Source organism: Oncorhynchus kisutch, linkage group LG28 (genome assembly GCF_002021735.2).
Source record: "Oncorhynchus kisutch isolate 150728-3 linkage group LG28, Okis_V2, whole genome shotgun sequence".
Classification (NCBI taxonomy): Eukaryota; Metazoa; Chordata; class Actinopteri; order Salmoniformes; family Salmonidae; genus Oncorhynchus; species Oncorhynchus kisutch.
Genome location: NC_034201.2, coordinates 10835725 through 10851487, shown reverse-complemented (window position 1 = coordinate 10851487; position 15763 = coordinate 10835725). Strand labels below are relative to the sequence as shown.

General features: G+C 42.9%; 1 protein-coding gene across 41 annotated transcripts in view; it reads left to right on the top strand.

Annotated features, from left to right (window-relative positions):
* The window catches only part of LOC109873156 (protocadherin gamma-C5), a 125626-nt gene that overhangs the window by 85336 nt on the left and 24527 nt on the right, over positions 1-15763 (top strand). For 2 of the 41 annotated variants that reach the window (XM_031808033.1, XM_031808019.1), the window contains exon 1: positions 11473-14215. The exons of 36 other annotated variants lie outside the window; for them this stretch is intronic. In XM_031808033.1, coding sequence (XP_031663893.1) covers positions 11720-14215 — 2496 coding nt within the window. In that variant the 5' untranslated portion in view covers positions 11473-11719. Of the gene's footprint in view, positions 1-246; positions 2898-8115; positions 10764-11469; positions 14216-15763 lie in introns of those variants that run through there. 3 more of the 41 variants (XM_031808050.1, XM_031808048.1, XM_031808016.1) reach the window with 3 other exon arrangements.

The window sequence follows — 15763 nt, the reverse complement described above, 5'->3', positions numbered from 1 at the left end:
TTGTACATGAAGGTAAACCATAAATGCCAATGCAGTAACAGACACCAATTTTGAGGAGTGAATGGACACATCACTACATCACTACTGCTCATAACAGCACTGTTTCTTTAACTGCCAGTGCTGAGATACTCGCCATGATAATTCATTGGAGTTCTGTGAACCAATCATGTGCTGAACTGTACAAATAGATCTAGTCCCTCCCCCAGCCTCAGCACCATAACCCCAGCCTCGTCGAGAACCAGGCTTTTTTTTAGGTATGGCTACCCGAGACTACCATAATCCTTACAATGCACAGAGCTGAGAGAGACAGAGCTGCGCTCATTTTGAGAGATAGGACCGACATATAAAACTGTGTTTAATTCTATGGGAATAATAGGTTTTACTTGGTAGGATTATCTTGAAATGTATTACAAACCAAGTCCTTTACGAAGTCCAAGGGATCATCATTCATGGAAATGCGGATTCAAATGAAGATGGTATTTCTATGGCGGGGGCTTCTGCTTTCCTCCCTTCTGTGGAATACAATAGAAGCGCAGACGCGCTACACCATCCCGGAGGAGCTGAGTGTGGGATCCGTTATTGGGAATATAGCAATGGATCTGGGTTTGAAAGTGTCTGAGATTTCCGATCGTAAACTGAGGATAGCCTCCGAGGGCGATAAGCAGTATTTCAGTGTGGATTTGGGAAGAGGTGACCTCATTGTTAGTGAGAGAATAGACAGGGAGAATCTGTGTGGACGAAATCCCAATTGTCTGTTACCTTTGGAGGCTTTAATTGAAAACCCACTACAGCTGTATCGTGTTGAAATCGAAATACAGGATATAAATGACAATTCCCCAGTATTCCAAAACAATCAAAATGTTTTAAATATTGCGGAGTCTAGAATTCCAGGTGTAAGATTTCGTTTGGAATCAGCACAAGACCCCGATGTTGGCTCCAATTCCTTACGCTCATATACACTAAGTAAAAATGAACATTTTGTGTTAGACATAAAAACAAAGAAGGATGGGTCAAAAGTCCCAGAATTGGTTTTAGAAAAGGTATTGGACAGAGAAAAACAGTCCGTACAGAGCCTGCTTTTGACGGCCGTAGATGGTGGAAATCCTGCTAGATCAGGCACAGCAGAAATTACTATTCGAGTTCTAGACAATAACGACAATGCACCTGTGTTTGAAGAAAGTACATATGACATTCAAGTGGTTGAAAACACATTACCAGGAACGGTTGTCGTCACTGTTAAAGCAGTCGATCTTGATGATGGGTCCAACAGTGAGATCGTTTACTCATTTGGACCACACACATTAGAGTCACTACAGGACCTTATTACTGTAGATCCGCAAACCGGTGAAATAATAGTTCAGGGAAATATAGATTATGAAAAGGGAAATTCGTTTAAATTTGATGTTCTCGCAACAGACAAGGGCACCCCACCAATGCAGGGCGTATGTAGTATTAATGTAGAAGTTATTGATTTAAACGACAATTCCCCAGCTCTCATTTTAAAATCGCAGCCTAGCCCGGTGAGGGAAGACACGCCTATTGGAACGGTTGTTGCTTTGATAAGTGCCAAGGACATAGACTCTGGAGATAATGGTGAGGTAAGTCTGAATATAGCGTTAGGCTTACCTTTTTCATTAAAACCATCCATTTCTAATAACTACGCTTTGGTTACTGATTCCAGTTTCGATCGGGAGAAAAAAACGGAGTATACTGTCGAAATTATAGCTTCTGACCACGGGGAACCGTCTCTTACCTCTAGAAAAACAATCACGGTTCGTGTTTTAGATGTCAATGACAACTCGCCAGTGTTTTCCCAGCCGTTCTATACTGTGTATGTTAAAGAAAATGGCATCCCGGGATCTTTACTGAGCTCAGTGTCCGCTTCTGATACAGACATGGGTGAGAATGCGAAGATCTCCTATTCTATATTAGACTCTAAAGTACAAGACGTGTCTGTCTCCTCCTATATTTACATAAACTCAGATAACGGCAGCATCTTCAGCATGCACTCGTTTGACTATGAGAAACTGAAGGTGTTTCAGATACAGGTCCAGGCAAAGGACCACGGCTCTCCGTCTCTGAGCAGCAACGTCACGGTTCATGTTTTTATCCTGGACCAGAACGACAATGCACCCGCTGTTATTTACCCATCCGCTGTCATGGGCTCTGTCTCCCATCAGAAGATGCCCCGGTCCGCTAAAGCAGGCCACCTCGCCACCAAGATATCGGCAGTGGACGCAGACTCGGGCCATAACGCCTGGATTTCCTATAGGCTGGTGGAGGCCACAGACTCCTCTCTGTTCAGTGTGAATCTTTACACGGGGGAGGTGAGGACTAAACGCGCTGTTTCAGAGCAGGATGACTCCTCTCAGAGGCTGCTTATAGAGATACAGGACAATGGGGAACCGGTCCAGTCCGCCACAGTCACAGTCAACATCGTGTTAGAGGACGGGCTCCACGAGCCCATCTCGGACTTCCGCCAGAAAACAGCCGAGCCCAGCAAGAGAAACAGTAAAATCACCTTTTATTTGATCATCTCTCTGGCCTCTGTGTCCGTTTTGTCTTTGTTGACTTTTCTCATCTTAGTGGTGAAATGCGTTAGAAACAGTAGGAGCAGCTCGAGTTGCTGTATCAGACGGGCTGACTCTGACGGATACAAGAATCCCAACAGAAACCTGCAGCTCCAGCTCAACACTGACGGCCCTATTAAGTATGTGGAGGTCCTGGGAGGGGACATGTTGTCTCAGAGCCAGTCCTTCAGGTCGTGTCTCTCTCCAGTGTCCGAGTTCAGTGATTTCACCCTCGTTAAGCCCAGCAGCACCACTGACTTTAAGGACATGATAAACGTACTTGATGCATCTTTACCTGACAGTGCATGGACGTTCGAGAGCCAACAGGTGAGCGTATGTTTTTATTACCACCGGTTTATATCGTTCTTCATTTATGACTGTATGTCCTGGAACTGGGTTTGACCACTTCTATTCATTCGATCATTTGGGTGTTTTTCTTTTACTGATTTTATGAGAGTTTTCAGCTATAGATACTTTATCGGTATTTTTTCAATGTAACGCATCCGCTGATGTTGCACTTTTGCATTTGCGGTGAGAGCGCTGTTAGTCAGACCATTAGACATCCTGAAAATCGGGCTTCACATAAAATCATCTGTAGCGTCCGAACGGGTTGTCCTACATACGATTGTGACCCCTCTATGGAGACGTGAGACCCATATGCGCATTGGGACTCGTCTGAAGTCGGTGCAGCAGATGTGCCTAATTACAGTTGAAGTCTGAAGTTTACATACACTTAGGTTGTAGTCATTAAAACTCGTTTTCAACCACTCCACAAATTTCTTGTTAACAAACTATAGTTTTGACAAGTCGGTTAGGACATCTACTTTGTGCATGACACAAGTCATTTTTCCAACAATTGTTTACAGACAGATTATTTCTCTTATAATTCACTGTATCACAATTCCAGTGGGTCAGAAGTTTACATACACTAAGTTAACTGTGCCTCTTAAACAGCTTGGAAAATTCCAGAAAATTATGTCGTGGCTTTAGAAGCTTCTGATGGGCTAATTGACATAATTTGAGTCAATTGGAGGTGTACCTGTGGATGTATTTCAATGCCTACCTTTCAAACTCAGTGCTTCTTTGCTTGACATCATGGAAAAATCGAAAGAAATCCGCCAAGACCTCAGAAAAAAATTGTGGACGTCCACAAGTCTGGTTCATCCTTGGGAGCAATTTCCAACACCTGAAGGTACCACGTTCATCTGTACAAACAATAGTACGCAAGTATAAACACCATGGGACCACGCAGCCATCATTCTGCTCAGGAAAGAGATGCGTTCTGGAGATGCGTACTTTGGTGCGAAAAGTGCAAATGAATCCCAGAACAACAGCAAAGGATCTTGTGAAGATGCTGGAGGAAACAGGTACAAAAGTATCTATATCCACAGTAAAATGAGAACTATATTGACATAACCTGAATGGCTGCTCAGCAAGGAAGAAGCCACTCCTCCTAATCCGCCATTAAAAAACAAGACTACGGTTTGCAACTGCACATGGGGACAAAGATCTTACTTTTTGGAGAAATGTCCTCTGGTCTGATGAAACAAAAATAGAACTGTTTGGCCATAATGACCATCGTTATGTTTGGAGGAAAAAGGGGGAGGCTTGTAAGCCAAAGAACACCATCGCAACTGTGAAGCACGTGGATGGCAGCATCGTGTTGTGGGGGTGCTTTGCTGCAGGAGGGACTGGTGCACTTCACAAAATAGATGGCATCATGAGGAAGGACATTTCTGTGGATATAATGAAGCAACATCTCAAGACATCAGTCAGGAAATTAAAGCTTGGTCCCAAATGGGTATTCCAAATGGACAATGACCCCAAACATGCTTCCAAAGTTGTGGCTAAGCCCTGTCCTCAATCCTATTGAAAATGTGTGGGTAGAACTGAAAAGGCATGTGCTAGCAAGTAGGCCTACAAACCTGACTCAGTTACACCAGCTCTGTCAGGATGAACGGGCCAAAATTCACCCAACTTATTGTGGGAAGCTTGTGGAAGGCTACCCAAAACGTTTGACCCAAGTTAAACAATTTAAAGGCAATGCTACCAAATACTAATTGAGTGTATGTAAACCTCTGACCCACTGGGAATGTGATGAAAGAAATACAATCTGAAATAAATCATTCTCTCTACTATTATTCTAACGTTTCACATTCTTAAAATAAAGTGGTGATTCCAACTGACCTAAAACAGGGAATTTTTACTGGGATTAAATGTCAGGAATTGTGAAAAACTGAGTTCAAATGTATTTGGCTAAGGTGTATGTAAACTTCCGACTTCAACTGTACGTCTGTAGTCCAAACATTTTGGGCAACACACTAATATGACCCATCTGTGGAAAGGTGAGACTCTCACTAACACGTTCATGTCAGTTCTTTTGCTCGCCCTCAGGCCTCACAAGACTCCGCCGAAGTACCAGTTGAATAGAAATATATATTTAGATTGTTCAGAGCCGAAAGTAAGTAGTTAAATACATGTTTTCCGATCTTTCTTATTTCTCTCAGATATAGAACAGACACTTCAGAACAAACTACCTTTTGATTTCTTGTTCCATGTAGTGAATCTGTAATTCAATGTGTTTGTAATGGGCTAATAGCAGTAAGGCCATATTAAAATGTTAATCATGTATATATGTATGTATGTATGTATGTATATTTTTTTGTTTTATAATTGAAGGGGCCTTACAATTGAAAATCAAACAGCTAAATGACCTTCTTAAAACAATTCCATATAGTTTACTCCCCCGGCTTAGACAGGGCTTAGTCTGTATAGGGTTAAACTGACAGATATTTATGGGGATTTTTGTTTATTGCTAATTAGATTTATGCTGGGACGCAAAAAACAACTCTAGGTTAAAGAATATTGTTTAACTTGGTCTAAGCGCTCCAGGCTGCAAGCGCTGTCCACAAACAAGGTGCTGAAATAGCTCTGGATTAGTTAGCGAGTCATGGAACACTTGCTCCTGTTGTTCTCTCTGTGTTATTTGTAGTTTATACAGTGCATTCGGAAAGTATTCAGACCCCTGGAATTTTAACACATTTTGTTACTTTACATCCTTATTCTAAAATGGATTAAAAACAAAAAATCCTCATCATTCTACACACAATACCCCATAATGACATCACAATACCCCATAATGACATCACAATACCCCATAATGACATCACAATACCCCATAATGACAAAGAGAAAACAGGTTTTTAGAAATGTTTGCTCTTTTATGTAAAAAAAAAGAAGAAATTCCTTATTTACATAAGTATTCAGACTGTGCTTTGCTATGAGACTCGAAATTGAGCTCAGGTGCGTCCTGTTCCCATTGATCATCCTTGATCATCCTGTGGTAAATTAAATTGATTGGACATGATTTGGGAGGCACACACCTGTCTATATAACGTCACACAGTTGACAGTGCATGTCGAAGCATAAACCAAGCCATGAGGTCGAAGGAATTGTCCGTAGAGCTCCAAGACAGGATTGTGTTGAGGTACAGATCTGGGGAAGGTTACCAAAACGTTTCTGTAGCATTGAAGGTCCCCAAGAACATAGTGGCCTCCATCATTCTTGATTGGAAGAAGTTTGAAACCACCAAGACTCTTCCGAAATCAAATCAAATCAAATCAAATGTATTTATATAGCCCTCCGTACATCAGCTGATATCTCAAAGTGCTGTACAGAAACCCAGCCTAAAACCCCAAACAGCAAGCAATGCAGGTGTAGAAGCACGGTGGCTAGGAAAAACTCCCTAGAAAGGCCAAAACCTAGGAAGAAACCTAGAGAGGAACCAGGCTATGTGGGGTGGCCAGTCCTCTTCTGGCTGTGCCGGGTGGAGATTATAACAGAACATGGCCAAGATGTTCAAATGTTCATAAATGACCAGCATGGTCCAATAATAATAAGGCAGAACAGTTGAAACTGGAGCAGCAGCACGGCCAGGTGGACTGGGGACAGCAAGGAGTCATCATGTCAGGTAGTCCTGAGGCATGGTCCTTAGGGCTCAGGTCCTCCGAGAGAGAGAAAGAAAGAGAGAAAGAGAGAATTAGAGAGAGCTCACTTAAATTCACACAGGACACCGAATAGGACAGGAGAAGTACTCCAGATATAACAAACTGACCCTAGCCCCCCGACACATAAACTACTGCAGCATAAATACTGGAGGCTGAGACAGGAGGGGTCAGGAGACACTGAGCTGGCTTCCCGGCTAAACTGAGCAATCGGGGAGAGGGGCCTTAATCAGGGAGGACTGAGCTCCAGAGTTCCTCTGTGGAGATGGGAGAATGTTTTCAGAAGGACAACCATCTCTGCAGAACTCCACCAATCAGGTCTTTATGGTAGAGTGGCCAGATGGAAGCCACTTCTCAGTAAAAGGTACATGACAGCCCACTTGGAGTTTGCCAAAAGGCACCTAAAGGACTTTCAGACCATGAGAAACAAGATTCTCTGGCCTGATGAAACCAAGATTGAACTCTTTGGCCTGAATGCCAAGCGTCACATCAGGAGGAAAACTGGCAACATCCCTACGGTAAATCATGGTGGAGGCAGCATCATGCCTTGGGGATTTTTTTCATTGGCAGGGACTAGGAGACTAGTCAGGATTGAGAGAAATATGAACAGAGCAAACTACAAAGACATCATTGATGAAAACCTGCTCCAGAGCACTCAGGACCTCAGACTGGGGTGAAGGTTCACCTTCCAACAGGACAACAAACCTAATTACAATGCCAAGATAACACAGGAGTGGCTTCTGGACAAGTCTCTGAATGACCTTTAGTGACCCAGCCAAAGTCTGGACTTGAACCAGATTGAACATCTCTGGAGAGACCTGAAATAGCTGTGCAGCAATGCTCCCCATCCAACCTGACAGAGCTTGAGAGGATCTGCAGAGAATAATGGGAGAAATTCCCCAAATAAAGGTGCGCCAAGGTTGTAGCATCATACCCAAGAAGACTCAAGGCTGTAATCACTGCCAAAAGTGCTTCAACAAATTACAGAGTAAAGGGTCTGAATACTTATTTAAATGTAATATGTTTATAGATTTATTTTTATACATTTTCAAAAATGTCTGAACATGTTTTTGATTTTTTCATCATGGGGTATTGAGGGGGAAAGCATGAGGGGGAAAGCAATGAAATCCATTTTAGAATATGGCTGTAAAGTAACTAAATGTGGACAAAGTCAAGGGGTCTGAATACTTTCTGGAATGCACTATACAGGCTATTCATTTTTCATTATATTAATTCATGAAATGGCTTTCTTCTACACTTTGGCAAGCGTTTATGTAGGCTATTTGTTTGTTTATTGTACATGAAGGTAAACCATAAATGCCAATGCAGTAACAGACACCAATTTTGAGGAGTGAATGGACACATCACTACATCACTACTGCTCATAACAGCACTGTTTCTTTAACTGCCAGTGCTGAGATACTCGCCATGATAATTCATTGGAGTTCTGTGAACCAATCATGTGCTGAACTGTACAAATAGATCTAGTCCCTCCCCCAGCCTCAGCACCATAAGCCCAGCCTCGTCAAGAACCCTGCTTTTGTTTTTTTTAGGTATGGCTACTGGAGTCTACCATTCTACAATGCATAGAGCTGGGAGAGACAGAGCCGCGCTCATATTGAGAGATAGGACTAATATTTAAAACGGTGTTCAGTTCTGTATGAATAATATATTTTACTAACTGGGATTACATTGCAATGTATTACAAACCAAGACCTTTACGAAGTCCAAGGGATCGTCATTCATGGAAATGAGGATTCTAATGAAGATAAAGGTTTTCCTATGGCTTCTGCTTTTCTTCCTCATGGGGTATACAATCGAAGCGCAGACGCGCTACACCATCCCCGAGGAGCTCAACGTGGGATCCGTTGTTGGGAATATAGCTAAAGATCTGGGTTTGAATTTATCTGAGATTTCCGATCGTAAACTTAGAATAGCTTCCGAGGGTGGTAAGCAGTATTTCAGTGTGGATTTGGGAAAAGGCGAGCTTATTGTTAATGAGAGGATAGACAGAGAAAGTCTTTGTGGAGGAAATGCCAATTGTCTGTTGCCTTTAGAGGCTATTATAGAAAACCCACTACAGCTGTATCGTGTTGAGATCGAAATTCAGGACATAAATGACAATTTACCAGTTTTTCAAAGCAATAGAAATGTTTTAAATATTGCGGAGCACACACTACCAGGCGCAAGATTTCGTTTAGAATCAGCACAAGACCCCGATGTTGGCTCCAATTCTTTACGCACGTATACACTTAGTAAAAATGATCATTTTGTGCTAGATATTAAAACAAATAAAGATGGGTCAAAAGTATCCGAATTGATTTTAGAAAAGGTATTGGACAGAGAAAAACAGTCCGTACACAGCCTGCTTCTAACAGCCGTGGATGGTGGGAATCCTGCTAGATCAGGCACAGCAGAAATTATTATTCGGGTACAAGACATAAACGACAATGCACCCATATTTGAGGAAAGTGGATATGATATCCAAGTGGTTGAAAATACACGTCCAGGAACGGTCGTTGTCACTGTAAAAGCAGTCGACCGTGATGATGGAGTCAATCGTGAGATCGTGTACTCATTTGGACCACACACCTCAGAGTCCCTACAGAACCTTTTAACTGTTAATCCCCAAACTGGCGAAATAAAGGTTAAGGGAGAGATAGATTATGAAGCGAGAAATTCGTTTAAAATTGATGTTCTTGCCACAGACAAAGGCATTCCACCAATGCAAGGCCTCTGTACTATTAATGTTGAAATTATGGATTTGAATGACAATTCCCCAGAGATCATTTTAAAGTCTCAGCCTAGTCCTGTTAGTGAAGACGCGCCCGTTGGAACAGTTATAGCTTTGATAAGTGCCAAGGACGTAGACTCTGGAGATAATGGCAAAGTCAACTTGAATATAGCGCCTGGCTTACCATTTAAATTAAAACCATCTGTATCTAACAACTACGCTTTGGTTACGGACACCAGTTTGGATAGAGAAAAAAATCCAGACTACACTGTCGAAATTAAAGCTTCGGACTCCGGAACACCGTCTCTCAACTCCAGAAAAACAATTAATGTTCGTATTTTGGATGTTAATGACAACCCTCCAGTTTTCTCCCAACCTTCTTACACTGTTTACGTCAGAGAGAACAATGCTGCTGGATCAATAATGTGTTCAGTTTCCGCTTCAGATCCAGATATCGGAGAAAACGCCAAGATCTCCTATTCTATATTAGACTCTAAAGTACAAGACGTGTCTGTCTCCTCCTATATTTACATAAACTCAGGTAACGGCAGCATCTACAGCATGCACTCGTTTGACTATGAGAAACTGAAGGTGTTTCAGATACAGGTCCAGGCAAAGGACCACGGCTCTCCGTCTTTGAGCAGCAACGTCACGGTTCATGTTTTTATCCTGGACCTGAACGACAATGCTCCCGCTGTTATTTACCCTTCCGCTGTCATGGGCTTTGTCTCCCATCAGAAAATGCCCCGGTCCGCTAAAGCAGGCCACCTCGCCACCAAGATATCGGCAGTGGACGCAGACTCGGGCCATAACGCCTGGATTTCCTATAGGCTGGTGGAGGCCACAGACTCGTCTCTGTTCAGTGTGAATCTTTACACAGGGGAGGTGAGGACTAAACGCGCTGTTTTAGAGCTGGATGACTCCTCTCAGAGGCTGCTTATAGAGATACAGGACAATGGGGAACCGGTCCAGTCCGCCACAGTCACAGTCAACATCGTGTTAGAGGACGGGCTCCACGAGCCCATCTTGGACTTCCGCCAGAAAACAGCCGAGCCCAGCAAGAGAAACAGTAAAATCACCTTTTATTTGATCATCTCTCTGGCCTCAGTGTCCGTTTTGTCTTTGTTGACTTTTCTCATCTTAGTGGTGAAATGCGTTAGAAACAGTAGGAGCAGCTCGAGTTGCTGTTTCAGACGGGCTGACTCTGACGGATACAAGAATCCCAACAGAAACCTGCAGCTCCAGCTCAACACTGACGGCCCTATTAAGTATGTGGAGGTCCTGGGAGGGGACATGTTGTCTCAGAGCCAGTCCTTCAGATCTTGTCTCTCTCCAGTATCCGAGTTCAGTGATTTCACCCTCGTTAAGCCCAGCAGCACCACTGACTTTCAGGACATGATAAACGTGCTTGATGCATCATTACCTGACAGTGCGTGGACGTTCGAGAGCCAACAGGTGAGCACAATTCCTGCTCAAATGAGTGTTATGCAAATGTCCAGTGTTCTCATCTATTATTCGTATTCCATTGACTAACTACATTAGAATAAATCTTGCATACTTTAAATGTATGTGTTTTCATAACTATGTATGTCTATAATAGGTTCACGTATTTTTTGTGGGTCTTTTGATAAACGTCTTGCATTTCAGAGGCTATACGATGCACAGCCCGCCTTAACTATCTGGCTTTGCGCTGTCCAGGGTTCTGAAATGTACTCTACAGTTCTGACTCGCTGCTAGAATAGGGCGAGAGCTCTGAGTGATTCAGTTCGTCACTATAGCAGCATTGTACTTTTTTAAAACCTCAAGAATATCTTGGTTGTTTTGTACCGTGCTTTTGTTGTTCTGTTCCCTTACTTGTTCTTACAATGTTTTGTTAAATATGAATTGCTTCACTTTTACGACTTTGATAGGGAAACAACTACGTTAATGCATCAACGGGACATGTCACAAAAGACAGAGGACACATTATTACGTTGAAATGTTTGTTCATGAAACAGTAGCTATAGGTCTAACATAAATTATATTGTTTCATTCTACTTCGATTTCAATGTCCGGTGTATTTTGATTTTCATATTTAAAAAAAAATCAGTCTTAGGAAAAACGTATTTATTTTGTGATGGTGAAGCTAGTAGGTTGTTTTCCTCGCCCGTAGCCTGGGTCTGTACTGCTGCTTTAAAGGCAGCACTGATCCTAGTCTTAATCTATTGGAGCGCTGAGCGCCAATAGCATGCAGCATTGTACAAAGAGATCTACGCCCTTCCCCATCCATAGCACAGTAACCCATACACTGCACAGAGATGGGAGAGACGGAGCGACGCTCATCGATACATTGAAACTAAGATTTTTTTTGTTGCAACATGTTGTACTTCAAAGATAACGAAATGTTCATGATCTAATTGCTTATAATTGCGATGTATTGCAATCCAAGAACTTCATTTGCGTCAGAAATTATATCTTCTTTGGAAATGGGGATTTTAGGAATGAAGATTCTGCGTAAACGGGCGTTCTGGCTGTTCTTTCTGCTATGGAATACAATACAGGCTCAGATCCGCTACACTATTCCAGAGGAATTGAAAGAAGGAGCTGTTGTTGGGAATATAGCAGAGGATCTTGGTTTGAAAGCGTCTGAGATTTTTGTGCGCAAACTAAGGATCGCCTCCGAGGCTGGTAAGCAATATTTCAGTGTGGATTTGAGGAGAGGCGAGTTGGTTGTCAACGAGAGGATCGACAGAGAGAGTTTGTGCGGACAAAGCGCCAGTTGTCTATTACCACTGCAGGTTGTTATTGAGGAGCCGCTCCAGCTTTACCGCGTTGAGGTGGAAGTCCAGGATATTAATGATAATGGGCCAATCTTTTTGTCTACTGAACGTGTTCTTAATGTTGCAGAATCCACAACAACAGGAGCTCGGTTTCTACTTACCAGTGCAAAGGACCCTGACGTGGGATCCAATTCCCTCAGTTCATACAAATTAAATAAAAATGACTTTTTTTCATTAAATGTTAAGACCAATAGAGATGGAACGAAAATACCAGAGTTAATTTTACAAAAAGCACTAGACAGAGAGAAACAGGCCGTTCATCATCTTGTGCTGACAGCAATAGATGGTGGCAATCCGGTCCGATCAGGTACTACGGAGGTCACTGTTCAAGTTTTAGATAACAATGACAATGCTCCAATCTTTGAGAAATCGCTTTATGAATGTTCTTTACTAGAGAATTCACCCAAAAGTACAGTGGTCATAATCGTCAAAGCCGGTGATACTGATGAGGGTGCTAATGGAGCGATGCAATACACGTTCGCTGAGCAAACGCCAGACTTCATACATGAAATGTTTTCTATTGACTCGGAGTCTGGACAGATCACTTTGACCGCCAATCTGGATTATGAAGAGAGTCACACGTATGAATTTAATATACGCGCTACAGACAAAGGAATTCCCGCTATGGAGGGCCACTGCTCTATTCGGGTAGAGATTTTAGACGTGAACGATAATGCACCTGAAATTGTCCTTACCTCGTTACCTAACCCAGTGAAAGAAGATGCTTCTTTAGGAACAGTTGTTGCTTTGATAGGCGCAAAAGATCTTGATTCAGTGGAAAATGGGAAGGTCAGTTTGAGTTTAATAGGCGAACATCCATTTAAATTGAAACCGTCGTATGCAGATAATTATGCTATACTAACAGACTCTGAACTCGACCGGGAGCTATTTTCTGAATATAAACTGAAAATTATCGCCTCTGATTCGGGTTCTCCTCCCCTCACTTCAAAAAAAGAGTTAATTGTAAGAGTTTTGGATGTTAATGACAACCCTCCAGTTTTCTCCCAACCTTCTTACACTGTTTACGTCAGAGAGAACAATGCTGCTGGATCAATAATGTGTTCAGTTTCCGCTTCAGATCCAGATATCGGAGAAAACGCCAAGATCTCCTATTCTATATTAGACTCTAAAGTACACGACGTGTCTGTCTCCTCCTATATATACATAAACTCAGATAACGGCAGCATCTACAGCATGCACTCGTTTGACTATGAGAAACTGAAGGTGTTTCAGATACAGGTCCAGGCAAAGGACCACGGCTCTCCGTCTCTGAGCAGCAACGTCACGGTTCATGTTTTTATCCTGGACCAGAACGACAATGCACCCGCTGTTATTTACCCTTCGGTGGTCATGGGCTCTGTCTCCCATCAGAAGATGCCCCGGTCCGCTAAAGCAGGCCACCTGACCACTAAGATATCGGCAGTGGACGCAGACTCGGGCCATAACGCCTGGATTTCCTATAGGCTGGAGGAGGCCACAGACTCGTCTCTGTTCAGTGTGAATCTTTACACAGGGGAGGTGAGGACTAAACGCGCTGTTTCAGAGCAGGATGACTCCACTCAGAGGCTGCTTATAGAGATACAGGACAATGGGGAACCGGTCCAGTCCGCCACAGTCACAGTCAACATACTGTTAGAGGACGGGCTCCACGAGCCCATCTCGGACTTCCGCCAGAAAACAGCCGAGCCCAGCAAGATAAACAGTAAAATCACCTTTTATTTGATCATCTCTCTGGCCTCAGTGTCCGTGATGTCTTTGTTGACTTTTCTCATCTTAGTGGTGAAATGCGTTAGAAACAGTAGGAGCAGCTCGAGTTGCTGTATCAGACGGGCTGACTCTGATGGATACAAGAATCCCAACAGAAACCTGCAGCTCCAGCTCAACACTGACGGCCCTATTAAGTATGTGGAGGTCCTGGGAGGGGACATGTTGTCTCAGAGCCAGTCCTTCAGATCGTGTCTCTCTCCAGTGTCCGAGTTCAGTGATTTCACCCTCGTTAAGCCCAGCAGCACCACTGACTTTCAGGACATGATAAACGTGCTTGATGCATCTTTACCTGACAGTGCATGGACGTTCGAGAGCCAACAGGTGAGCATGTTGTTTGAATTGGTAATTGAAATGGATCTTATTAAACTTGATATTGTTCGCATATGTTTATATGTCCTGCAATGCATGACTTTTGCGCTTGGTTTCGTAAATACTTTTCCTGTAATCTGCAATGAAAATACAATTATTTTCATTAGGAACTTCATTTTTTCTGTTATTTTTCAGTTATTTTGCTTTCATTTACACTTTTCACGTTAATTCAAGCATTAATTGAACTTTCCACGTCTTGAATCGTTTTGTGCTGTGCTGTCTAACGTCAGTGGTCAACCTGGTCTCACAGCATTTCGTATTATTCTGTATGTAAATCCGAGACTCTCCATTTTGTATGATATGTTACCTTTCCGATGGTACGTACTAATTCGTGAATGTACATCATCATTTCGTATGGAATGTTACAATTTTGAAAAACTTACGAGGTTTAGTTTAGAAGTTAGGTTAAACGGTTAGGGGAAGGGGACGGCTTAGCTAATATGTTAAGGAGTTGCAAAGTAGCTAAAAAGTAGTAAGTAGTTTAAAAGTTGTAAAAAAGTAATTAGTTAAAATGCTGAAGTTGTCCATGATGAGAGTTGATCTCGCAAACCTTTGGGTTGCTAGACGTTCGCGTTATATACCCAACCATCCACTCGACCAACCACCCTACTTTTGCTTTTGCCTTAAGTAACATCTGTCTTATGTAACTATATCAAATGTAACATACACTATATAGACAGAAGTATGTGGACACACCTTCAAATTAGTGGATTTGGCTATTTCAGCCACACCCATTGATGACAGGTGTATAAAATCGAGCACACCGCCATGCAATCTCCATAGACAAACATTGGCAGTATAAAATCCTTAGTGAAGAGCTCAGTAAACTTTCAACATAGCACAGTCATAGGATGCCACCTTTCCAACAACTCCGTCTGTGAAATGTCTGCCTTGCTATAGCTGCCCCGGGCAACTGTAAGTACTGTTATTGTGAAGTGGAACACGTCTCGGAGCAACAACGGCTCAGCCACGAAGTGGTAGGCCACACAAGCTCACAGAACTGGGCCGCCGAGTGCTGAAGCGCATAGCACATACAAATAATCTGTTCTCGGGTTGCAACACTCACTACCGAGTTCCAAACTGCCTCTGCAAGCAACATCAGGACAAGAACTGTTCCACGGGAGCTTCATGAAATTGGTTTCCATGGCCGATCAGCTGCACACAAGCATAAGATCACCATGAACAATGTCAAGCTTCTGCTGGTTCTCTGGAGTGATGAATCACACTTCAACATCTTGCTGTCCGACAGAAGCAGGGTTTGGCTGATGCCAGGAGAACGCTACCTGCCCCAATACATTGTGCCAACTGTAAAGTTGGGTGGAAGAGGACAAAGGGTCTGGGGATGTTTTTCATGGTTTGGGCAAGGCCCCTTAGTTCCAGTAAAGGGAAATCTTAACGCTACAGCATGCAATTACATTCTAGACGATTCTGTGCTTCCAATTTTGTGGCAACAGTTTGGGGAAGGCCTTTTCCTATTTCAGCATGACAATAACCCCGTGC